At 46.4% G+C, this 27,119-nt stretch overlaps 1 protein-coding gene across 8 annotated transcripts in view; it reads left to right on the top strand.

Annotated features, from left to right (window-relative positions):
• Nucleotides 1–16,001: 16,001 nt before the first annotated feature.
• The window catches only part of ANK1 (ankyrin 1), a 324,523-nt gene continuing 313,405 nt past the window's right edge, over nucleotides 16,002–27,119 (top strand). For all 8 annotated transcript variants that reach the window (XM_067470656.1, XM_067470654.1, XM_067470650.1 and 5 more), the window contains exon 1: nucleotides 16,002–16,202. In XM_067470656.1, coding sequence (XP_067326757.1) covers nucleotides 16,077–16,202 — 126 coding nt within the window. In that variant the 5' untranslated portion in view covers nucleotides 16,002–16,076. The remainder of the gene's footprint in view (nucleotides 16,203–27,119) is intronic.

Below are 27,119 nucleotides of genomic sequence, written 5' to 3'. Positions count from 1 at the left end.
ATGTTACATGTTACATGGCTAGATAGGTTGGATTTAGGGCACATTTGGTTCCAACAAGACGGTGCAACTGCACACACTTCAAGAGCATCGATGGCTGTTTTGAGGGAACATTTCCCAGAGCGCCTCATCTCAATTTGGGGGGATTTGGAGTGGCCGGCCTGCTCTCCAGATTTGGCCCCTTGTGATTTTTTTCTGTGGTTTTTTTTTAATCCCATGTTTATGTGAACTGTCCAAGGACCCGACAAGATTTGAAGACCAACATCCAGGAAGAAATTGCCAACAGAATGTCTGCTATGCTGGCAAGAGTCATGAAACTCTAAAATTACAACAACACAACAACAGAGAGGAAACAAACAAGGACATCTAATCACCTCTCAACAAAAGTTTGCTCCAGGCACAGTCAGCCCATTGTATGCTAATCTAGGTGGTCAGTTGAAAGATTCACACCTAGCCCAACTTACAAAAGCCCATTGTCTCACCCTGGTCATTCCACAGATATATAAACCCTTTTTCCCAGTTCCAACAGACCTCACTACCTCTGAGGATGCTTGCCATAGATGCAGGCGAAACGTCAGGAGAAATGCCTCTAGAACATGGCCATATACCCCGAAAAAACCCACAAGAACTTAGTGATTCCAGCCATGAAAGCCTTCGACAATACAATCTAAGTCTGGTTTCTTCAGCAGGGGAGAGACCACAGCCTCTTTTAAACCCTCTGGATTGGAATATATTTTGAAATAAGATCCAAGCCTGTGGAGCCATTTTTAAAGCTTTTACTTCTTTTTGCTTGTTAGTGAATTAGGATGGCCCTCATGACTTGCACTTTCCTCATTAACTTTTCCGTTACTTTCCATTACCTCTCAAACAGGGAAATCCTGTAATGTTTAGATGAAAACAGCAGAGAACTTGCAGAAAAGGACTCTGAAACTGTTCTTGAAAGATAACTTTTGTTACCCATCGCAACATTGCCAACAATGTGATATCCGTCTTTAAGCCAGTGATGAAACCTGGAGAGCACAAAATACTGCAAAATTACATTTTGAACACTAGATGGTGGCAGTGATTCAGCCAGAGTAGAACTTCTGAGCCAGGACGGCTTGAAGGACAACAACAACATTTACACAAATGATCAAATCTTCCCTTTTCCATTCAGGCAGCATCCCAGTTTTTCTAATTCATGCATCTTCCAAACAACAAATGCAAATGTTTCACTACAGTCCCATAACACCTTAAGACAGTGTTTCTCAACCTTGGGAATGTCGCGACCCCTCATGTTCCTCATGTTGTGCTGACCCCTGACCGTGACATTATTTTCGTTGCTACTTCACAACTGTCATTTTGCTCCTATTATGAATTGTCCTGTAAATATCTGATAGGCAGGATGTATTTTCATTCACTGGACCAAATTGGGCACAAATACCAGATATGCCCAAATTTGAATACTGTTGGGGATTGATTTTGTCATTTGGGAGTTGTAGTTGCTGGGATTTATAGTTCGACTACAATCAGAGAGCATTCTTTTTCTTTTTTTGGTCGTTTCAGGAGCGACTTGAGAAACTGCAAGTCACTTCTGGTGTGAGAGAATTGGCCGTCTGCAAGGACGTTGCCCAGGGGACACCTGGATGAATTGATGTTTTTATCATCCTTGTGGGAGGCTTCTCTCATGTCCCCGCATGTGGAGCTGGAGCTGATAGAGGGAGCTCATCCGCTTGATATCGAGCTCTTTTAGGGGGCCCCTCCAATGAGGAGAGCCCTAGGACTACACCAAAGAGAGTCCTGGATACCTTGGTGAGATTTTTCCGGAAGCCAATCCAAGAGCGCAGGAATATTTAAAATATAATCAGCTCACCAGAGGCGGAAGAAGTCCAGCGATCGAGGTTTATTTGCGATTCAGCTGAGTCGGATGCAATTGTAGGGATAGTTCCTCTACAAGCATACAGATACAAAGATTTCAGGCATTTTTATACAGTACAGGACAAAAGAAAGCAGTTTGAAACTCCCGCCGCCCCTCGCCGGCCGGCTTGACGCTGATTGGCTGAGGCTGGAACAGCTGGGAGGAGGCTTGGCGGCCCGCCTCGGCTCTCAGCCAATCAGAACGTTCCCGCGCCTCAGGAGGGCCAATGGGCGCCCTCCGCTCGCTTCTGAGTTTGGACCAATCAGGAGTGAGGAGGGCGGGACGGCCGCAGACAAAGGGGAAAGATGATGGGATTTGGATTTCCTGCCTGCTGGAATGCAGGCTTTGTCTTGGGCAGGAAAAAGGTGATATTTGGTAAACAAAGAGCTTTCCTGTCCTTGATGGGTCTGGCGAGTGATTTGAATGGGCTAGATCGATATCGGACCACCCGGAGGGTCAACAATATCTTTTTGATTAAATCAATCTTTTCTTTTCCTAGTCTCTGCTGACCCCCTTCCCTTCGCTGGCCTTGCTCCGAGGGCTAGGGATGGGGACCAGTAGCATTGTCCATGCTGATGAATCAATCAGGGTGATTAAGGGAGAGGCTTGAGCTCTTCCCTTTGGGCAGTTCCTGGTCACGCCGCTTTTGTGGGGCGAAGGTCAAGGGGGGGGTGAGGATACAGAGGAATTCATAAGGGTTACATACATCATAATCATAAGGCATAGGCATCTCTAACTTACAGGCATTTCATATTTTTTACAACCCACAATCCATCCCAACCCCAGTTCATTACAGTAAGAAAATGTTTTATTTATTTCAAAAAAGAAGGAAAACTGGAAATCTCATGGTTCTTTGGCAAAGGTGCGTGGAAACGGAGGCTGCTTGCATTTCAAGGCAAGCACCAGAAGGAAGTTCGTGGCCAAAAACAGTTCAGAGAGTCAATAAGAAAAAGGCAGAAGTCCAGTGATGGGCGCTGGGTTGATCAACAACAGAATCCATCGCTCAGCCCTTGGGGAACTATAAATACTTGGGAGGGGGGGGGAAGATGCTCGGCATCACGCTTCTCCCCGGATTCGAACCTGCGACCTGTCGGTCTTCAGTCCTGCCGGCACAGGGGTTTAACCCACTGCGCCACCGGGGGCTCCAGAGTGCATTCTGAACTCCACCAATGATGGAATTGAACCAAACTTGGCACACAGAACTCCCAAGACCAACAGAAAATACTGGAAGGGTTTGGTGGGTAGTGTCCTTTCATTTTGGAGTTGTAGTTCACCTCCATCCCAAGATCACTGTGGACTCAAACAATGATGGATCTTCAACTTAAGAACTAGTAAAGTTATTTTGATGCAAACTCTCTTGCATTAGAATCCATTTAAAATAGTGGCATCTTTCCCATCAAAGCAGACTGCTGTAATCCTTGTGTTAAGACTATAAGGCTGTTTCAGCCATCGAAATGTTTCAATTCACTGCGATATTAATTGGCTGCCAACAAACAATCCAAACTAAGTCTTAGACACCTTTTATGCTTCAGAATATTGATTAGCTCAAAAGAGCACTTGGGGATGGAAGAAGGATCTTTTGGCTGCCCTTAAATGCATAAAGACAGCCAGCAAAGTAAATCTACTGTAAGAGGAAATGGACAGGCCTGGTTAGAATGGTGTTTGTTTGTTTGTTTGTGTGTATATGTGTGTGTGTGTGTGTGTGTATAGACCTACATGCCACTCCAAACACCTTCACAGAAGCATTCGCGAATCTTGGCCTGTCATTGAACATCAAGAAAACCGAAGTGCTTTTCTAGTAGTCACCAGCCAACCCCTCTCCTATGCCAGAAATACAGCTTAATGGTGGAACATTAGAAAATGTTGATCATTTCCGCTCCCTTGGCAGCCACAAAAGTCAACATTCACACTGAAATACAACACCACCTGAGCTCTGCGAGTGCAGCTTTTCCCCCGAATGAAGCAGAGAGTGTTTGAGGTCTGGGACATCCATAGGGATACCCAGGGGCTTGTTTATAAAGCTAGCCATCCCCTGCCAGGCATTGCTGTGGCCCAGTCTGGTGATCTGGAAAATAAAGTAATGAGAAAGTGAGTTTCCAATATATGTGATTTCTTTATGCTTGTGGGTAAACAGTATTTCTTGCTGTTTCTTTGTCAGTGTTGATGTGGAGAGTGTCTGGTTTGCCTACTCTCGAACATGCAACATATAATTGTCCTGCTTTAGAGGTCCCTTTCAAATATATCTCTCTGTGTGTGAATCATATTGATCTATTTATATCTATGGCTAGATGGCTCTTTGTCAGGAGGGCTTTGATTATGTTTTCTTGCCCTGGTGAAGGGAGTTGGATTGGATGGCCTTAAGTATTTTGTGTTGGTCATGGTGGTTCTGTGTGGGAAGTTTGCCCCAATTCTGTTGTTGGTGGGGTTCAGAATGCTCTTTGATTGTAGGTGAACTATAAATCCCATTAACTACAACTTCCAAATGTCAATGGCTATTTTTCCCAAACTGCATCTGTGTTCATATTTTGACATATGAAATATTCGTGCCAAGTTTGGTCCAGATCCATCATTGTTTGAGTCCATAGTGCTTTCCGGATGTAGGTGAACCTACAATCTGAACTCCGCCAATGATGGAATTGAACCAAACATGGCACACAGGACTCCCATGACCAACAGGAAACACTAGAAGGGATTGGTGGCCACTGACCTTGAGTTTGGGAGTTGCAACTTTGCCACATTTGTCATGAGAGATGGTTCATGACAAATGTGGCAAAGTTGCAACTCCCAAACTCAAGGTCAGTGGCCACCAATCCCTTCTAGTGTTTCCTGTTGGTCATGGGAGTCCTGTGTGCCATGTTTGGTTCAATTCCATCATTGGCGGAGTTCAGATTGTAGGTTAACTATAAATCCCAGCAACTACAACTCCTAAATGACAAAATCAATTTTTTGAGTAATAGTCACTCCTTGGGTTAGTAGGTGTCTTGTGGCCAAATTTGTCAGGAATTCGTCCAGTGGTTTCTGAGTTATGTTAATCCCACAAACGAACATTACATTTTTATTTATATAGATTGTTCTCCCAACCCTGTTTTATGCCTGTGAGACGTGGACTGTCTACAGATGTCACATGCAACTCCTGGAATGATTCCACCAGTGTTGCCTCTGAAAAATCCTCCAAATCTCTTGGGCAGAGAGGCGGACAAATGTCCGCATGTTGGAAGAAGCAAAGACCATCAGCACTGAAGCGATGCTCCTCCGCCATCAACTCTGCTGGATGGCCACGTTGTCTGGATGCCTGACCACCATCTCCCAAAGCAGTTGCTCTACTCCGAACTCAAAAATGGAAAACGGAATGTTGGTGGGCAGGAAAAGAGATTGAAAGATGGGCTCAAAGCCAACCTTAAAAACTCTGGCATAGAAACTGAGAACTGGGAAGCCCTGGCCCTTGAGTGCTCCAGCAGGAGGTCAGCTGTGACCAGCAGTGCTGCTGAATTCAAAGAGGCACGAATGGAGGGCGAAAGGGAGAAACATGCCAAGAGGAAGGCACATGAAGCCAACCCTGACCAGGACCGCCTTCCATCTTTAAACCGATGCCCTCACTGTGGGAGAACATGCGGATCGAGAATAGGGCTCCACAGCCACCTACGGACCCACCGCCAAGACACTACACTTGGAGGACCATCATCCTCAGGCTATGAGGATTTATTTATTGCGTTTATATACCACTTTTCTCACCCCTGGGAGGACTCAAAGTGGTTCACAACGTAATCAGTCCAAGAAAAGAGGAACGTTGTCAGCCGAAGATGAATTTTTTACTGATTTTAATTTTCTGCAACTTCTTTTGTTGTCAAAGGAGCAAGTCTTCACGTAGCAATTACAGCTTTTAAATGTGTTAAAAGAGATTAATTTTTTGCTTCTTGGTGGCGTCTCACTTGGCGAATCGATTTCTGGCGAGCCGAAGCAGCCGACGACAATGAGATCTATTGATTCAACATGCTGAGGATAGCTCCAAGGTTTGTTGTCAGTAGCGTAATTTCAGGACATATAGTCCCACTCCATTCTGCCTTGGAATACTACCGGGCACCGCAATCCAAGAAGCAAATGGACGAGAATGAAGGTGTGCAGACAGGCCCGTAGCGAGGGGGGGGGGGTTAGGGGTTCAACCCCCCCCCCGAAATGTTTCAGATTTTTTTTAAAACCTGGTTTACTCATGAATTTCAACTGGTTAACCAAATCCCCGTGCTAAGTCTATGAGATGCAAAAAATTAAGAGTCCCTCCAGAACTGCAAGCACTATCTCAAGCAAATATTCGCAATTTATTCACACTGTCATTACTTGCAGCAATACCCGATGTAATTGTTCTGGTACAGCTGTACCAGGAGCTCCAACTTTATTTGCTTTGTATTAAATGTTTGCTTGCAGTCCTAGGTTTCAAGGACTCTGCAGATAGGTGGCTTCTTTGGTTGCAGTCATAGGGCAAGTCACCTGTCCATCATTGTTAAGTTTTGGTCCCGCCCCTCGCTCAGGGCAATTGGGAAGGGAAGGGAGCCATTTTTAGTTAGTCTCAGCAAGGAAAGCTTATGTATAGGATGTGTGCAAGCTTCCCCTGTACAAAAGCTTCAACCCATAAGACCTTCCGGGGAAGAAAGGTCTTAAGAGTCTCCAAAGAATTTCCAGGAAAACAGCCCTAAAGACCAAAGAACTCCAGCTGGAGAACATCTACTGCCTTACTGGTAGGTCCACTCGGCGTTTGAGACGCAGTTCGACCTGGTAGCGGAGCCCACATCAGTAAGGGTTAGATTACAGTCAGCCTGGGAGAAGTTAAAAAGGGGATTTTCCTTTAAAGAAGAAGTTATTGAAGACAGTTGCCTGTCCTTCGTGGGCAAGATTAGGAATTCACTAGTTGCCCAAAGCTTGGAATCATTTGCTTAACTTTACTGAAGACAAAATAAGTTTCTGTTTGATGGTTCATTAATAAAAGACTTTGTTGTACTTCTCAAGCCATCTAAAGACTGTTTGTGGTGGAAACCTCTGAGAACTTCTCTTTAGGCCCCCTGGCTTCCCACTGGGCAAAGGTTGCACATCCTGTTCTAAAGACAATTATTTACAGGCCCAGCGAGAGACAGAACAGTAGTGAAGCAACCAAGTTGGGGGGGGGGGGATGTTGAATGCTCTCATTAAGGAGGCCAGACTTGGTGGAGGTGGTTGACAAGGGCGGAGCTGCAGGCTATGGAAGGATGCTCTGCCCTCTGTTGTGCTCTTTGCTTCAGCATGAACTAGGAGGCAGGTTTCAACCCCCCCCCTGCAAAATTTTCACCCCCCCCCCAAATTTCAACCCCTCCCGAAATTTTTTTTCGGGCTACGGCCCTATGTGCAGAGAAGAGTGACCCAAATGGCCAAAGACCTGGAAATCTGGAATCTCTGTGAGGAGTGGATATTGTGCTGTCACACGCTGGACCTTTGGCAATTGTCTATGAACAGGACGTGCTCTCTATATGCCCAGCGGGATGCCGGGGTGCCTCAGCTGAGAGACCCTATGAATTTCCCTATACAAAGTCTTTAGAAGCTTAGAAAGTTTAACAAAGTTCTTTATTGGTGCTTAAATCTTCAACAAATCAATCAAATACTTCTTAGAACTTCAACACAACAGACTAAACACTCTGCGAAATTGGTGGTTTTCTTAACTTGCCCACAATGGACAAGCAACTTGCTTCATGAACTGTTTCCACTGGTTTAACCCAGCGGTTTAACCCACTGCGCCACCAATGGGTCCCTATGATGACACAATAAATAAATACATATTATTATTATAAATCATTATTATAATGTTGCCCCAGAGCAGCTACTTCTCTCTCTAGACACACACACATATCTATGGCATTGGTTCTGATGGCGGCATATAAATGTCGTAAATAAATCTATATTATGTAATGTTCGTTTGTGGGATTAACAGAACCCAAAAACTACTGGACGAATTGGCACCAAATTTGGACAAAACACCTAACAACCCAATGTATGTCCTTCGCTAAAAAAAAATTGATTTTGTCATTTGGGAGTTGTAGTTCCTGGGATTTATAGTTCACCTACAATCAAAGACCATTCTGAACCCCACCAACAATAGAATTGGACCAAACTTGGCACACAGTTCTCCCATGACCAACAGAAAATACTGGAAGGGTTTGGTGGGCAGTGTCCTTTGGTTTTGGAGTTGTAGTTCACCTACATCCAGAGATCACTGTGGACTGGAACAATAATGAATCTGGACCAAACTCTACACAAATACTCAATATGTCCAAATGTGGACACTGGTAGAGTTTGGGGAAAATAGAATCTTGACATTTGGGAGTTGTAGTTGCTGGGATTTATAGTTCAACTACAATCACAGAGCAGTCTGAATCCCACCAACGATAGAATTGAACCAAACTTGGCACACAGTTCTCCCATGAGCAACAGAAAATACTGGAAGGGTTTGGGGGGCAGTGTCCTTTCATTTTGGAGTTGTAGTTCACCTACATCCCGAGATCACTGTGGACTCGAACAATAATGGATCTGGACCAAACTCTACACGAATACTCAATATGTCCAAATGTGGACACTGGTAGAGTTTGGGGAAAATAGTATCTTGACATTTGGGAGTTGTAGTTGCTGGGATTTATAGTTCACCTACAATCACAGAGCATTCTGAATCCCACCGATAGAATTGGGACAAACCTCCCACACAAAACCCCCATGTGGGCCACAGCAACGCATACCAGGGGATGGCTAGTGTGTGTGTGTGTGTGTGTGTATACTAGCTGTCCCCTGCCACGCGTTGCTGTGGCCCAGTCTGGTGATCTGGAAAATAAAGTAACGAGGAAATGTTGATTTCTAATATATGTAATGTCTTTCTGCTTGTGGGTAAACAGTATTTCTTGCTGTTTCTTTGTCAGTGATGATGTGGAGAGTGTCTGGTTTGCCTACTCCGCAACATGGAACATATCATTGTCCTTTAGGGGGGTCCCTTTCAAATCTTTGATGCTATAGTCCTGTGTGTGAATCATCTCTATCTATCTATCTATCTATCTATCTATCTATCTATCTATCTATCTATCTATCTATCTATATCTATGGCTGGATGGCTCTTTATCAGGAGGGCTTTGATTACGTTTTCTTGCCCTGGTGAAGGGAGTTGGACTCGATGGCCTTAAGTATTTTCTGTTGGTCATGGGGGTTCTGTGTGGGAAATTTGCCCCATTTCTGTCGTTCGTGGGGTTCAGAATGCTCTTTGATTGTAGGTGAACTGTGAATCCCAGTGACTACAACTCCTAAATGTCAAGGTCTATTTTCCCCAAACTCCATCTATGCTCATATTTGGGCGTATTGAGTGCTTGTGCCAAGTTTGGTCCAGGTTGTGAGGTCTGTTGGAAACTAGGAAAACGAGGTGTATATATTTGTGCAATGTCCAGGTTGGGAGAAAGAAATCTTGTGTGTTGGAGGCAAGTGTGAATGTTACAATTAGCCAGCTTGATTAGCATTGAATGGCCTTGTTGGTGGGGTTCAGAATGCTCTTTGACTGTAGGTGAACTATAAATCCCAGCAACTACAACTCCCAAATGTCAAGATTCTATTTTCCACAAACTCCACCAGTGTTCACATTTTGGCATATTGAGTATTTGTGCCGAGTTTGGTCCAGATCCATCATTGTTTGAGTCCACAGTGCTCTCTGGATGTAGGTGAACTACAATTCCCAAACTCAAGTTCAATGCCCACCAAATCCTTCCAGTATTTTCTGTTGCTCATGGGCATTCTATGTGCCAAGTTTGGTTCAGTTCCATTTCTGGTGGAGTTCAGAATGCTCTTTGATTGTAGGTGAACTATAAATCCCAGCAACTACAACTCCCAAATGACAAAATCATAATTTTTTGAGTGATGGTCACTCTCTCCAAGCCAGGACCTGGTTCGACTTCTGGGTCAGTTCTGGACCCTTTTCTCCATCTCTGGGATCCTTTCGGGCTGGTTTCCTCTTGCGCCGCCTGTTGCAATGAAGCACAGATGCCCCTGCTTTCCCATAAGGCAACTTCTGACATGTTTTTGGAGACAACATGCCATATGTCGCCACTTTGCCAGTTGGGTGTCCATCTGTCGGGAAGGCTTTGATGGTGCTTCTATAACAACAACAATACTCAGAGTAATTGATAATATGCTGATAATGATGGCATCTCTGGAGGCTTTTAAGCAGAGGCTGGATGACCATCCGTTGTGAAGGCTTTGATAGTGCTTCTATAATAATAATAATAATAATAATAATAATAATAATAATAACAACAACAACAACAACAACAACAACAGCAGCAGCAGCAACAAAACATCTGTTGGGAAGGCTTTGATGGTGCTTCTACAATAATAATAATAACAATAATAATAACAATAACAATAAAAATAATAATTTGCAGATGGCCATCTGTCAGAAAGGCTTTGATGGTGCTTCTACAATTATTATTATTATTACTATTATTTGCAGATGGACATATGTTAGGAAGGCTTTGATGGTGCTTCTACAATAATAATAATAATAATAATAATAATAATAATAATATGCAGATGGCCATCTGTCAGAAAGGCTTTGATGGTGCTTCTACAATTATTATTATTATTATTATTATTATTATTATTATTATTATTTGCAGATGGAGATATGTTAGGAAGGCTTTGATGGTGCTTCTACAGTAATCTATCTATATCTATATCTGTATCTATATCTATCTATATCTGTATCTGTATATATAATAAAGAAGAGTGTTTGTTTGTATCGGACAGAGGAAGTGCGGCGGGAGGAATATGTGGCAGCGTTCTGATTGGCTGCCGCTGTGGTGCTATTTGCATATGGTCTCTGATTGGCCAGCTTCAATAGGCGCCCCTGGTGGAGAAGAGGGTTCATGGCAGAAACGGGGCATGACAGAAGGAAATTTGCATATGGTCTCTGATTGGCCAGCCTCAAATGCAAGATTCCGAGATGAGAAAGAGAGGAAAGGAAAGGCCAAAGGGGGCTGGGTCAGAACACTCCCAATACAGACCGAAATAGGCACACAGAGCCCCCATCACCCACTCTACATCCTACTGCAGTTTGGAGGACTATGAACCATGGATGATGGGACTTGCAGTACCACCACTCACATTCTGAGACCGCTGCTAACCTTATCCAATGACTGATCAGGACCAAACTTCGCACATAGACCTCTCATGACCCACTTTACGTCCTGGTGTGGTTTGGCCGGGGATGGACCGTGGATTATGGGACTTGCAGTACCATTGCTCAATTCCTCAGACCACTGCAACCCTCATCCAATTACCAATAAATACCAAAGTTGGCACACTGAGTCTCCATGACAAACTCTACATCCAGGTGCAGTTTGAAGGAGGATGCACCATGGACGATGGGACTTGCAATACCTGAACTCCCTTCCTAAGACCATTACAACTGCCAACAATGATGGATCAGGACCACAATTTACACAGAGAGCCTGCATAACTCACTCTACATCCTGGTGCGGTTTGGAAGAATTTGACAATGGATGATGGGACTTGCGGTCACTTCACTCACTTCCTGAGACCCTCGCCAATGACTCATCAAGACTAAACTTGGCACATGGAGCTTCAATGACCCACTCCTGAAGCAGTTTGGAGGACGACAGACCATGGATGATGGGACTTCAAGTACCTCCACTACCCAAGACTGCTGCAAAACTCATCTAATGACCAATCAAGACCAAAGTTGGCACACAGAGCCCCCATGACCCACTCTACATCCTGCTGCAGTTTTGGAGAAGGGTGGACCATGGATGATGGAACTTCCAGTACCTTCACTCACATTCTGAGACCTCTGCAAACCTCATCCAATGACGGATCAAGACCAAACTTAGCACATAGACCTCTCATGACCCACGTTACGTCCTGGTGTTGTTTGGAAAACTTTGGAGATGGATGATGGGACTTGCAGTACCTTTGCTCACTTCCTGAGACCACTGAGACCCTCGCCAATGACTAATCAAGACTACACTTGGCACATGGAGCTCCAATGACCCACTCTACATCCTGGTGCAGTTTGGAGGAGGACAGGCCATGGATGATGGGACTTCAAGTACCTCCACTCCCTTCCGAAGATTGCTGCAACCCTCTTCTAATGACCAATCAAAACCACATTTGGCACACAAAGCCCCCATGATCCACTCTACATCCTGCTGCAGTTTGAAAGGGGATGGACTTTGGATGATGGGACTTGCACTACCTTCACTCACTTACTGACACCACTGCCACCCTCACCTAATGACTGATAAAGACCAAACTTGGCACACAGAGCCACCATGACCCACTCTATATCCTGCTGCTGTTTGTAGGAGGGTGGCCCATGGATGATGGGACTTCAAGTACCTTCACTCACTTCCTGAAAATAATGCAGCCGTTATCCAAAGACCAATAAAGACCAAACTTGGCATACAGAACCACCATTACCCACTTTCTCTAATAACCCGTGCAACGCCGGGTCCCCAAGCTAGTATATAATAAAGAAGAGTGTTTGTTTGTATCGGACAGAGGAAGTGCGGCGGGAGGAATATGTGGCAGCGTTCTGATTGGCTGCCGCTGTGGTGCTATTTGCATATGGTCTCTGATTGGGCAGCTTCAATAGGAGCCCCTGGTGGAGAAGAGGGTTCATGGCAGAAACGGGGCATGACAGAAGGAAATTTGCATATGGTCTCTGATTGGCCAGCCTCAAATCCAACATTCCGAGATGAGAGAGGAAAGGAAAGGCCAAAGGGGGCTGGGTCAGAACACTTCCAATACATAATAATAATTTTCAGATGGACATCTGTTGGGAAGCTCTGATGGCGCTTCCATAATAATAATAATAATAATAATAATAATAATAATAATAATAGCAAAAGTATCTGTTGGAAAGGCTTTGATGGTGCTTCTACAACAACAACAACAATAATAATAATAATAATTTGCAGATGGCCATCTGTCAGAAAGGCTTTGATGGTGCTTCTACAATTATTATTATTATTATTATTATTATTATTATTTGCAGATGGACATATGTTAGGAAGGCTTTGATGGTGCTTCTACAGTAATAATAATAATAATTTTCAGATGGACATCTGTTGGGAAGCTTTGATGGCACTTCCATAATAAAATAATAATAATAATAATAATAATAGCAAAAGTATCTGTTGGAAAGGCTTTGATGCTTCTACAACAACAACAACAACAACAACAACAACAACAATCATAATAATTTGCAGATGGCCATCTGTCAGAAAGGCTTTGATGGTGCTTCTACAATTATTATTATTATTACTATTATTTGCAGATGGACATATGTTAGGAAGGCTTTGATGGTGCTTCTACAGTAATAATAATAATAATAATTTGCAGATGGACATCTTTTGGGAAGCTTTGATGGCGCTTCCACAATAATAATAATAATAATAATAATAATAATAATTATTATTATTTTCAGATAATAGTAATAATAATAACACTGATTTTGGGCCCCTCCAGTGTGGAACTCCTTATTTGGAGGCATTGGAGGCTTTCCAGCAGAGGTTTTTGATGGCTCTCTGTTGGGAAAGCTTGGGTGGTGCTCGTACAATAATAATAATAATAATAATAATAATAATAATTCATTTTAATAGGCTTGGGTGGTGCTTCTACAACAACAACAACAACAATAATTTGCAGATGGCCATGTGTTCGGAGGGATTTTACCATAATAATAATAATAATAATAATAATAATAATAATAATTTGCAGATGGCCATGTGTTGGGATGGATTTTACCATAATAATAATAATAATAATAATAATAATAATAATATGGTAAAATCCTTCCCATTATTATTATTATTATTTGCAGATGGCCATGTGTTGGGAGGGATTTTACCATAATAATAATAATAATAATAATAATAATTTGTAGATGGCCATGTGTTGGGAGGGATTTTACCATAATAATAATAATAATAATAATAATAATAATAATAATAATAATTTGTAGATGGCCATGTGTTGGGAGGGATTTTACCATAATAATAATAATAATAATAATAATAATAATAATAATAATTTGTAGATGGCCATGTGTTGGGAGGGATTTACCATAATAATAATAATAATAATAATTTGTAGATGGCCATGTGTTGGGAGGGATTTTACCATAATAATAATAATAATAATAATAATAATAATAGTAATTTGCAGATGGCCATGTGTTGGGAGGGATTATACCATAATAATAATAACAATAATAATAATAATAATAAATAATAATAACAAAAATAACAGCCACACTGCTGATGGAGTCTTCCTTCCCTGCAGGACAGAAGGGGGTTGGACTGGATGGCCTTTTTTTTAGGGGGGAGGGGGTCTCCTCCAACTGTGAGAATGCACTGAATGCTGAGAAAGGGTTGGACTGGATGGCCTTTTTTTGGGGGGGGGGGGTCTCTTCCAACTGTGAGAATGCACTGAATGCAGAGTGAGAGAGAGGGGGGAAGGGGGAAGGGGGAAGCCTGTGTGCCAGCTCTGCCCCTTTCCCTGGAAGGAGGCTGCTGAGCAAGGAGCAGAATCCGCAGCTGCATCGATTGGGGGCTCTCTCTTCCTCCTCCTCCTTGCTCAGTCTTCCTTCCTTGCAGGGCAGAAGGGGGTTGGACTGGATGGCCTTTTTTGGGGGGGGTCTCTTCCAACTGTGAGAATGCACTGAATGCAGAGTGAGAGAGAGGGGGGAAGGGGGAAGGAGGAAGGGAGGGTGGGGGGAGCCTGTGTGCCAGCTCTGCCCCTTTCCCTGGAAGGAGGCTTCTGAGCAAGGAGCAGAATCCGCAGCTGCATCGATTGGGGGCTCTCTCTTCCTCCTCCTCCTTGCTCAGTCTTCCTTCCTTGCAGGGCAGAAGGGGGTTGGACTGGATGGCCTTTTTGGGGGGGGGGTCTCTTCCAACTGTGAGAATGCACTGAATGCAGAGTGAGAGAGAGGGGGGAAGGGGGAAGGGAGGGTGGGGGGAGCCTGTGTGCCAGCTCTGCCCCTTTCCCTGGAAGGAGGCTGCTGAGCAAGGAGCAGAATCCGCAGCTGCATCGATTGGGGGCTCTCTCTTCCTCCTCCTCCTTGCTCAGTCTTCCTTCCTTGCAGGGCAGAAGGGGGTTGGATTGGATGGCCTTTTTTTGGGGGGGGATCTCCTCCAACTGTGAGAATGCACTGAATGCAGAGTGAGAGAGAGGGGGGAAGGGGGAAGGGAGGGTGGGGGGAGCCTGTGTGCCAGCTCTGCCCCTTTCCCTGGAAGGAGGCTTCTGAGCAAGGAGCAGAATCCGCAGCTGCATCAATTGGGGGCTCTCTCTTCCTCCTCCTCCTTGCTCAGTCTTCCTTCCTTGCAGGGCAGAAGGGGGTTGGATTGGATGGCCTTTTTTGGGGGGGGGGGTCTCCTCCAACTGTGAGAATGCACTGAATGCAGAGTGAGAGAGAGGGGGGAAGGGGGAAGGGAGGGTGGGGGGAGCCTGTGTGTGCCAGCTCTGCCCCTTTCCCTGGAAGGAGGCTTCTGAGCAAGGAGCAGAATCCGCAGCTGCATCGATTGGGGGCTCTCTCTTCCTCCTCCTCCTTGCTCAGTCTTCCTTCCTTGCAGGGCAGAAGGGGGTTGGACTGGATGGCCTTTTTTTGGGGGGGGGTCTCTTCCAACTGTGAGAATGCACTGAATGCTGAGTGAGAGAGAGGGGGGAAGGGGGAAGGAGGAAGGGAGGGTGGGGGGAGCCTGTGTGTGCCAGCTCTGCCCCTTTCCCTGGAAGGAGGCTGCTGAGCAAGGAGCAGAATCCGCAGCTGCATCGATTGGGGGCTCTCTCTTCCTCTCTCTCCTGCTTTGCTGCTGCTGCTGCTGCTCGGCTTGTGGCCGCGCGGGGAGCCCGGGAGCCCTCTCTTCCTCCTCCTCCTCCTCCTCCTCCTCCTCCTCCTCCTCTTCGCTGGGCTTCCTCCTCCTGGTCTCCTCTCCCTCTGCAGCGCCTCTGCAGAAGAAGAAGAAGAAGCAGGAGCAGCCAGAGGAGAGAAGCAGGAGCAGCAGCATCATCATGACGAGGCGCCGCAGCCTCCCTCCCCTGAGAGCCCCCCTCCCGTGCCCCCTTCCTTGAGGAAGACCCCTTTGGCAGAGGAGGAGGAAAGGGGGGCGTCGAGACCATGGCCCAGGCCGCCAAGCAGCTCAAGAAGATCAAAGACATCGAGGCGCAGGCCTTGCAGGAGCAGAAGGAGAAGGAGGAGTCCAACCGCAAGAGGAGGAACCGCTCCCGGGACCGCAAGAAGAAGGTGGGAGAGGCGGATTTGGGGTGGGAGGTGGGGGGGGGGGTAGAGGCAAGGGTCGGGGGTCCCCAAGGGCTTCCAGTCGCTTCAAGCTGCCCTTGACTGGAAGGACCCACGGGATGGGAATACCCTTTAGCTGGAGCTGACCATTTGGCAGGAGGAGGGAGCCAAAGTCCTCCAGAGACTAGTGTGTCCAGTGGCAGGGGGTCCCCAAGGCCTGGAAACATCCACTGGCTGAGAAAATCAAGGCTGGAGGGACCCAAGGCTTTCCAATATCTAGCTGAGGACTTCTTGTAGCTGGAAATACCCCTTGGCTGTAGCTGACCATTTCCCTGGAATATCCAAAGTCTTCCAGTGGTAGGGAGTCCCCAAGGCCTTCCCAGGGCTGGAAACATCCACTGGGTGAGAAAACCAAGGCTGGGAGTACCCAAGGCTTTCCAATATCTAGCTGAGGACTTCTTGTAGCTGGAAATACCCATTGGTTGGAGCTGACCATTTGGCAGGAGGAGGGAGCCAAAGTCCTCCAGGGACTAGTGTGTCCAGTGGCAGGGGGTCCCCAATGCCTGGAAACATCCACTGGCTGAGAAAATCAAGGCTGAAGGGACCCAAGGCTTTCCAATATCTAGCTGAGGACTTCTTGTAGCTGGAAATACCCATTGGCTGTAGCTGACCATTTCCCTGGAATATCCAAAGTCTTCCAGTGGCAGGGAGTACCCAAGGCCTTCCCAGGGCTGGAAACATCCACTGGATGAGAAAATAAAGGCTGGAGGGACCCAAGGCTTTCCAATATCTAGCTGAGGATTTTTTGTAGCTGGAAATACCCATTGGTTGGAGCTGACTATTTGGCAAGAGGAGGGAGCCAAAGTCTTCCAGGGACTAGGGCTTCCAATGGCAGGGAGTACCCAAGGCCTTCCTTGGCTGGAAGGACCCAAGGCCCTCCTGGAGTTGGAAGGACCCACGGGATGGGAGTCTCTCCTGGCTCAGAAAGCTGGTAGCCTCCAGTGGCAGGGAGTACCCAAGGCTTTCCAATATCTGGCTGAGGACTTCTTGTAGCTGGAAACACCCATTGGCTGTAGCTGACCATTTGGCAAGAGGAGGGAGCGAAAGTCTTCCAGGGACTAGGGCTTCCAGTGGCAGGGAGTACCCAAGGCATTCCACTGGCTGAGAGAAGGCAAGGGCGTCCAACATGGGCAGGAGGGACCCAAGGCTTTCTTCAGAAAGCTAGTAGCCTCCAGTGGCTGAGAGTACCCAAGGCTTTCCAATATCTAGCTGAGGACTTCTTGTAGCTGGAAACACCCATTGACTGTAGCTGACCATTTCCCTGGAATATCCAATGTCTTCCAGTGGCAGGGAGTACCCAAGGCTTTCCAATATCTGGCTGAGGACTTCTTGTAGCTGGGAACACCCATTGGCTGGAGCTGACCATTTGGCAGGAGGAGGGAGCCAAAGTCCTCCAGAGACTAGTGTGTCCAGTGGCAGGGGGTCCCCAAGGCCTGGAAACATCCACTGGCTGAGAAAATCGAGGCTGGAGGGACTTCCAAGGCTTGCCTCAGAAAGCTGGTAGCCTCCAGTGGCAGGGAGTACCCAAGGCTTTCCGATATCTAGCTGAGGACTTCTTGTAGCTGGGAACACCCTTTAGCTGGAGCTGACCATTTGGCAGGAGGAGGGAGCCAAAGTCTTCCAGGGACTACTGTTTCCAGTGGCAGGGGGTCCCCAAGGCCTGGAAACATCCACTGGCTGAGAAAATCGAGGCTGGAGAGACTTCCAAGGCTTTCCTCAAAAAGCTGGTAGCCTCCAGTGGCTGGGAGTACCCAAGGCTTTCCAATATCTAGCTGAGGATTTTTGGTAGCTGGAAATACCCATTGGTTGGAGCTGACCATTTGGCAGGAGGAGGGAGCCAAAGTCTTCCATGGACTTGTGCTTCCAGTGGCAGGGAGTCCCCAAGGCCTTCCTTGGCTGGAAGGACCCAAGGCCCACCTGGAGTTGGAAGGACCCACGGGATGGGAGTCTCTCCTGGCTCAGAAAGCTGGTAGCCTCCAGTGGCAGGGAGTACCCAAGGCTTTCCAATATCTGGCTGAGGACTTCTTGTAACTCGGAACACCCTTTAGCTGGAGCTGACCATTTGGCAGGAGGAGGGAGCCAAAGTCTTCCAGGGACTAGGGCTTCCAGTGGCAGGGAGTACCCAAGGCCTTCCACTGGCTGAGAGAAGGCAAGGGCTTCCAACATGGGCAGGAGGGACCCAAGGCTTTCTTCAGAAAGCTGGTAGCCTCCAGTGGCTGAGAGTACCCAAGGCTTTCCAATAGCTGGCTGGGGACTTCTTGTAGCTGGAAACACCCATGGGCTGGAGCTGACCATTTCCCCAGAATATCCAAAGTCTTCCAGTTGCTGGGAGTATCCAAGGCTTTCCGATAGCTGGCTGAGGACTTCTGGTACCTGGAAATACCCATTAGCTGACCATTTGCCCAGAGTATCTAAAGTCTTCCAGTGGCAGGGAGTCCCCAAGGCCTTCCCAGGGCTGGAAACATCCCCTGGCTGAGAAAATCAAGGCTGGGGGGACTTCCAAGGCTTTCCTCAGAAAGCTGGTAGCCTCCAGTGGCAGGGAGTACCCAAGGCTTTCCAATATCTGGCTGAGAACTTCTTGTAACTCGGAATACCCTTTAGCTGTAGCTGACCATTTGGCAGGAGGAGGGAGCCAAAGTCTTCCAGGGACTAGGGCTTCCAGTGGCAGGGAGTACCCAAGGCATTCCACTGGCTGAGAGAAGGCAAGGGCTTCCAACATTGGCTGGAGGAACCCAAGGCTTTCCAGTAGCTGGCTGTAACCGAGGACTTCTTGTAGCTGGAAACACCCCTTGGCTGTAGCTGACCATTTGCCCGGAGTATCCAAAGTCTTCCAGTGGCAGGGAGTACCCAAGGCCTTCCCATGGCTGACAAGAGTCAAGGGCTTCCAGTCTCTGCAGATTCCCATTGGTTGGAGGGACCTAAGACCCTTCTGGAGCTGGAAACATCCACTGGGAGTCTCCAGTGGTTGGGAGTACCCAAGGCTTTCCAGTTGAGCTGGGTGGAACTGAGGACTTCCAATAGCTGGAAATATCTGTTGGCTGTAGCTGACCATTTGGCAGGGGGAGCCAAAATATTCCAGGGACTGGAAGTAGCCATCCTAGAGTTTCCAGTGGCAGGGAGTCTCCAAGGCCTTCCCAGGGCTGGAAACATCCCCTGGCTGAGAAAAGGCCAAGGCTTTCCTCAGAGCTGGGAGCCTCCAGTGGCTGGGAGTACCCAAGGCTTTCCACAGTATGCCATGAAGAACCAAAAACCGAGGACTTCCAACAGCTGGAAATCCCCATTGGCTGTAGCTGACCATTTGGCAGGAGTATCCAAAGTCTTCCCGTGACTGGAAGTATCCATCCTAGTGTTTCCAGTGGTGGGAAGTGCCCAAGGCCTTCCCATGGCTGGAAAGAGCCAAGGGCTTCCAGTAATGGCAAGTTCCCAATGACCGGAGGGACCCAAGAAATATCCACTGGGCGACTCTCCCTGCCAAAAGCCCTTCTATGGCCACTGGGGATTGCCAAGCAGTGGAAACCAGTGGATTTTCCCAACCACAGTATGCCCTTGCACCAATTCCCAGGAAGGCGTAACATTGGAGGACCACAAGGCTGGTGGAGACCAATGGCCACTTCTAGTCAGTGGGAGCCCTTGGGTACTTCCATCCACTGGAGACTACCAGCTATAAGAAAAGCCATTAGCTGGAGCTGACTATTTGCTGGGAGGATCCAAAGTCTTCCAGTGGCTGGAGGCACCCACAGCCTTCCGGTGCCTGGGGGGGGGGGTGGGGGGTGGGGGGGTCCCCAAGGCTTTACCACTCTGAGCAGACTGGGCCCTTCCGTCCGTCCTTCCTTCCTTCCTTCCTTCCTTCCTTCCTTCCTTCCTTCCTTCCTTCCTTCCTAGTTTCCTTCCCGCCTTCCTTCAGTTCTTCCTTTAGTCTTTCTTTCCTTCCTCCCTTCTTCCCTCCCTCCCTTCCTCCTTCCTTCCTTCCTTCCTTCCTTCCTTCCTTCCTTCCTTCCTTCCTTCCTTCCTTCCTTCCTTCAGTTTTCCTTCCTTCCTTCCTAGTTTCCTTCCTTCTTTCCTTCCGTGTTTCCTTCCCTCCTTCCTAGTTTGCTTCCATCCTTCTTTTCTTCCTAGTTTCCTTCTTTCCTTCGTTCCCAGTTTCCTTCCTTCGTTCCTTCGTTCTTACCTAGTTTCCTTCCTTCCTTCTTTCCTCTCTCCTTTCTTTCCTCCCTCCCTTCCAGTTTCCTTTCTTCCTAGTTTCTTTCCTTCCTTCTTTTCTCCCTCCCTCCTTTCCTTCCTAGTTTCTTTCCTTTCTTCTTTTCTCCCTCCCTCCTTCCTAGTTTTTTCCTTCCTTCTTTTCTCCCTCCTTTCCTTCCTAGTTTCCTTCCTTCTTTCTTTCCTTCCTTCCTCCCTTCTTCCTTCCCCCTTCCTTCCTTCCTTGCTTAGTTTCTTTCCTAGTTTACTTCCTCCCTCCCTCCCTCCCTTCCTAGTTAGCTTCCTTCTTTCCTTCCTAGTTTCCTTCCCTCCTTCCTAGTTTGCTTTCATCTTTCTTTTCTTCCTAGTTTCCTTCCTTCTTTCCTCTCTCCTTTCTTTCCTCCCTCCCTTCCAGTTTCTTTCCTTCCTTCCTAGTTTCTTTTCTTCCTAGTTTCTTTCCTTCCTTCTTTTCTCCCTCCCTCCCCGCGTTCCTTCCTAGTTTCTTTCCTTCCTTCTTTTCTCCCTCCCTCCCTCCCTCCTTTCCTTCCTAGTTTGCTTCTTTCCTTCCTTCCCTCCTCCCTCCCTTCCTCCCAGTTTCCTTCCTTCCTAGTTTCCTTCCCTCCTCCTTCCCTTCCTTCCTTCCTTCCTTCCTTCCTTCCTTCCTTCCTTCCTTCCTAGTTTCCTTCCTCCCTTCCTTCCTAGTTTTCTTTCTTCCTAGTTTCTTTCCTTCATTTCTCCCTCCCTCCTTTCCTTCCTAGTTTCTTTCCTTCCTTCTTTTCTCCCTCCTTTCCTTCCTAGTTTCTTTCCTTCCTTTTTTCTCCCTCCCTCCCTCCTTTCCTTCCTAGTTTCTTTCCTTCCTTTTTTCTCCCTCCCTCCCTCCTTTCCTTCCTAATTTCTTTCCTTCCTTCCTTCCTTCCTTCCTTCCTTCCTTCCTTCCTTCCTTCCTTCCTCCCCTTCTTTCCTTCCTAGTTTCCTTCCTTCCCTTCGTTCCTCCCTCCCTTCTTTCCTCCCTCTCTCCTTCCTTCCTTCCTTAGTCCTTCTTCCTTCCCTGCTGGAGGGGTTGCCAGAGTCCTTTCCCCCTTTCTCCCTTCCAGTCGTGATATATGAGTCCTAAATGAGGTTTTAAGGGAAAGCACCCCCTCCCCCTTAGTACAGAGCAAAACAGAGGAGGAGACCCCTTCCCCATCCTGCCCCCCCCCCCCAAATTCTTCTGGGGTTTTTGTGGGAGGCTCATTTTGTGCTCCTTCAGCACCACGGCCAGCTCTTTCGGGCCTCCTTTGGCCTTGTTTCCGCTGGCCAAGAGCTTGGGAAAATGGCCTTCTGATCAGAATTCCTCCCCAAGCTGTGGGTTGAGCGTCTCAATGGGCACGGCCTCCTTCCAGAGGTCTTCCCGAGGTGTCCAAACTGGTGGGGATTTGGGTTGTTCTGGGGGTGGAGACGGCGTTTGCAGCCTTCCCTCTTCCCGCACTTGTCCAAGGCCAGGCTCTGCAGGCAATATTTCAGGGGAAGGCAGTGGCCAACCCCTTCTGAGCCCCACGAAATGCCTGTGAATCCACTTAGCTGAGGTGTGGACAGGGATCTGTGTCTTGCTCCAAGAAGAAATAGGTGGGCAGGATGCAAAGTTGGCCCTCCTGGCCTTGGAGTGGCCTTTAGCACCCAGCATTCAGAGATACGCTGCTTCTGGACATGGAGGTTTGATCCAGGTAGACATTACGCACACTTGATGGGCTCCTTTGCTAGAGTTTGCAGGACTGCAAGCCTTGTGCAGGGGCTTCTCTTGCAGAAATCAGTTGAGGAGACCTGAGAAGGTGCTTGAGTATACCTTCTCCTTTTAGCTTTCCTTAATACACAACAAACGAGATTGCTCTGCTAGCTTTTGTGTTCGATCGCATGTCAGACGCTTCCCAAGTATCTAGGACTGTGTGATGTATCAGCGAATGTGTGCAGATCCAAGCAGGGTGGCCTTTTTCCAGCTGACAGATGGTAATTTTGCCAGCGATGATTGTTTTTAAGTACAAGCCAGGGTCTTGAGCATACCTTCTCCTTTTAGCTTTCCTTAATACACAGCAAACAAGATTGCTCTGCTAGCTTTTGTGTTCGATCGCATGTCAGACGCTTCCCAAGTATCTAGGACTGTGTGATGTATCAGCGAATGTGTGCAGATCCAAGCAGGGTGGCCTTTTTCCAGCTGACAGATGGTCATTTTGCCAGCGATGATTGTTTTTAAGTACAAGCCAGGGTCTTGAGCATACCTTCTCCTTTTAGCTTTCCTTAATACACAGCAAACAAGATTGCTCTGCTAGCTTTTGTGTTCGATCGCATGTCAGACGCTTCCCAAGTATCTAGGACTGTGTGATGTATCAGCGAATGTGTGCAGATCCAAGCAGGGTGGCCTTTTTCCAGCTGACAGATGGTCATTTTGCCAGCGATGATTGTTTTTAAGTACAAGCCAGGGTCTTGAGCATACCTTCTCCTTTTAGCTTTCCTTAATACACAGCAAACAAGATTGCTCTGCTAGCTTTTGTGTTCGATCGCATGTCAGACGCTTCCCAAGTATCTAGGACTGTGTGATGTATCAGCGAATGTGTGCAGATCCAAGCAGGGTGGCCTTTTTCCAGCTGACAGATGGTCATTTTGCCAGCGATGATTGTTTTTAAGTACAAGCCAGGGTCTTGAGCATACCTTCTCCTTTTAGCTTTCCTTAATACACAGCAAACAAGATTGCTCTGCTAGCTTTTGTGTTCGATCGCATGTCAGACGCTTCCCAAGTATCTAGGACTGTGTGATGTATCAGCGAATGTGTGCAGATCCAAGCAGGGTGGCCTTTTTCCAGCTGACAGATGGTCATTTTGCCAGCGATGATTGTTTTTAAGTACAAGCCAGGGTCTTGAGCATACCTTCTCCTTTTAGCTTTCCTTAATACACAGCAAACAAGATTGCTCTGCTAGCTTTTGTGTTCGATCGCATGTCAGACGCTTCCCAAGTATCTAGGACTGTGTGATGTATCAGCGAATGTGTGCAGATCCAAGCAGGGTGGCCTTTTTCCAGCTGACAGATGGTCATTTTGCCAGCGATGATTGTTTTTAAGTACAAGCCAGGGTCTTGAGCATACCTTCTCCTTTTAGCTTTCCTTAATACACAGCAAGCAAGATTGCTCTGCTAGCTTTTGTGTTCGATCGCACGTCAGACGCTTCCCAAGTATCTAGGACTATGTGATGTATCGGCAAATGTGTGCAGATCCAAGCAGGGTGGCCTTTTTCCAGCTGACAGATGGTCATTTTGCCAGTGCTGATTGTTTTTAAGTACAAGCCAGGGTCTTTAGGCACTGCACCCAGTGTGCCAATCACCACTGGGACCATCTTGACTGGCTTGTGCCAGAGTCTTTGCATTTATTATTATTGTTATTATGATTATGATTATGATTATCTGATACACAACAAGATTGATACACAGCAAACTTTATTATTATTATTATTATTATTATTGTTATTATTATTATTATTATTATTATGCTGGTGTTTGTATTCGATCACACATTGGACGCTTTCCAAGTGTCTAGGACTCTGTGATGTATCAGCGAATGATGCATGCAGATCCGAGCAGGGTGGCCTTTTGCAGGGGACAGATTGTAATTTTGTCAGTGCCTATTGTTTTTAAGTACAAGCCAGGGTCTTTAGGCACTGCACCCTGTGTGCCAATCAGTACTGGGGCCATCTTGACTGGCTTGTGCCAGAGTCTTTGCAATTATTATTATTATTATTATTATTATTATTATTATTATTATTTGATACACAACAAGATTGATACACAGCAAACTTTATTATTATTATTATTGTTGTTATTATTATTATTATTATTATTATTATTATTATGCTGGCGTTTGTATTCGATCACATATTGGACACTTCCCAGGTGTCTAGAACTGTGTGATGTATCGGCAAATGTGTGGGGATCGAAGCAGGGTAGCCTTTTCTGGCTGACACATGGTAATTTTGCCAGTGCTGATTGTTTTTAAGTACAAGCCAGGGTCTTTAGGCACTGCACCCAGTGTGCCAATCACCACTGGGACCATCTTGACTGGCTTGTGCCAGAGTCTTTGCATTTGTTATGATGATGATGATGATGATGATGATGATGATGATTGTTACTATTATTATTATTATTATTATTATTATTTGATACACAACAAGACTAATACACAGCAAATAAGATCACTCTGCTGGCTTTTGTATTCGATCGCACGTCGGACACTTCCCAAGTGTCTAGGACTGTGTGATGTATCGGCAAATGTGTGCAGATCCAAGCAGGGTGGCTTTTTCCGGCTGACAGATTGTAATTTTGCCAGCGCCAATTGTTTTTAAGTACAAGCCAGGGTCTTTAGGCACTGCACCCAGTGTGCCAATCACCACTGGGACCATCTTGACTGTCTTGTACCAAAGTCTTTGCATTTATTATTATTGTTATTATTGTTGTTGTTGTTGTTGTTATTATTTGATACACAACAAGATTGATACACAGCAAACAAGATCACTCTGCTGGCTTTTGTATTCGATTACACATTGGACACTTCCCAAGTATCTAGGACTGTGTGATGTATCAACAAATGTGTGGGGATCCATGCAGGGTGGCCTTTTCTGGCTGACAGATTGTAATTTTGTCAGTGCTGATTGTTTTTAAGTACAAGCCAGGGTCTTTAGGCACTGCACCCAGTGTGCCAATCACTACTTGGACCATCTTGACTGGCTTGTGCCAGAGTCTTTGCATTTATTATTATGAATGTTATTATTGTTGTTATTTGATACAGAACAAACAAGATCACTGTGCTGGCTTTTGTATTCAATCGCATGTCGGACACTTCCCAAATGTCTAGGACTGTGTAATGTATCGGCAAACGTGTGCAGGTCCAAGCAGGGTGGCCTTTTTCCAGCTGACAGATGGTAATTTTGCCAGTGATTATTGTTTTTAAGTACAGGCCAGGGTCTTTAGGCACTGCACCCAGTGTGCCGATCACCACTGGGACGATTTTGACTGGCTTGTGCCAGAGTCTTTGCATTTATTATTATGAATGTTATTATTGTTGTTATTTGATACAGAACAAACAAGATCACTGTGCTGGCTTTTGTATTCGATCACACATTGGACACTTCCCAAGTGTCTTGGACTGTGTGATGTATCGGCAAATGTGTGCAGATCCAAGCAGGGTGGCCTTTTTCCAACTGACAGATTGTAATTTTGCCAGTGCTGATTGTTTTTAAGTACAAGCCAGGGTCTTTAGGCACTGCACCCAGTGTGCCGATCACCACTGGAACCATCTTGACTGGCTTGTGCCAGAGTCTTTGCATTTATTATTATTGTTATTATTATTATTATTATTTGAAACACAACAAGATTGATACACAGCAAACAAGATTATTATTATTATTATTATTATTATTATTATTATTATGCTGGCTTTTGTATTCGATCACACATTCGACACTTCCCAAGTGTCTAGGACTCTGTGATGTATCAGCGAATAATGCATGCAGATCCAAGCAGGGTGGCTTTTTGCAGGTGACAGTTGCAAGCTTTGGTCAGCGTTGATTGTTTTTAAGTGCAGGCCAAGATCTTGAGGCACTATACACAGTGTGCCATATCCAAGCAGGGTGGCTTTTTGCAGGTGACAGTTGCAAGCTTTGGTCAGCGTTGATTGTTTTTAAGTGCAGGCCAAGATCTTGAGGTACTATACCCAGTGTGCCATATCCAAGCAGGGTGGCCTTTTGCAGGTGACAGTTGCAAACTTTGGTCAGCGTTGATTGTTTTTAAGTGCAGGCCAAGATCTTAAGGTATTATACCCAGTGTGCCATATCCAAGCAGGGTGGCCTTTTGCAGGTGACAGTTGCAAGCTTTGGTCAGCGTTGATTGTTTTTAAGTGCAGGCCAAGATCTTGAGGCACTATACCCAGTGTGCCATATCCAAGCAGGGTGGCCTTTTGCAGGTGACAGTTGCAAACTTTGGTCAGCGTTGATTGTTTTTAAGTGCAGGCCAAGATCTTGAGGCACTATACCCAGTGTACCATATCCAAGCAGGGTGGCCTTTTGCAGGTGACAGTTGCAAACTTTGGTCAGCGTTGATTGTTTTTAAGTGCAGGCCAAGATCTTGAGGCACTATACCCAGTGTGCCATATCCAAGCAGGGTGGCCTTTTGCAGGTGACAGTTGCAAACTTTGGTCAGCGTTGATTGTTTTTAAGTGCAGGCCAAGATCTTGAGGCACTATACCCAGTGTGCCATATCCAAGCAGGGTGACCTTTTGCAGGTGACAGTTGCAAACTTTGGTCAGCGTTGATTGTTTTTAAGTGCAGGCCAAGATCTTGAGGCACTATACCCAGTGTGCCATATCCAAGCAGGGTGGCCTTTTGCAGGTGACAGTTGCAAACTTTGGTCAGCGTTGATTGTTTTTAAGTGCAGGCCAAGATCTTGAGGCACTATACCCAGTGTGCCATATCCAAGCAGGGTGACCTTTTGCAGGTGACAGTTGCAAACTTTGGTCAGCGTTGATTGTTTTTAAGTGCAGGCCAAGATCTTGAGGCACTATACCCAGTGTGCCATATCCAAGCAGGGTGGCCTTTTGCAGGTGACAGTTGCAAACTTTGGTCAGTGTTGATTGTTTTTAAGTGCAGGCCAAGATCTTGAAGCACTATACTCAGT

Source organism: Anolis sagrei, chromosome 7 (genome assembly GCF_037176765.1).
Source record: "Anolis sagrei isolate rAnoSag1 chromosome 7, rAnoSag1.mat, whole genome shotgun sequence".
Taxonomy (NCBI): Eukaryota; Metazoa; Chordata; class Lepidosauria; order Squamata; family Dactyloidae; genus Anolis; species Anolis sagrei.
This window is presented reverse-complemented; position numbering and strand designations above follow the sequence as displayed.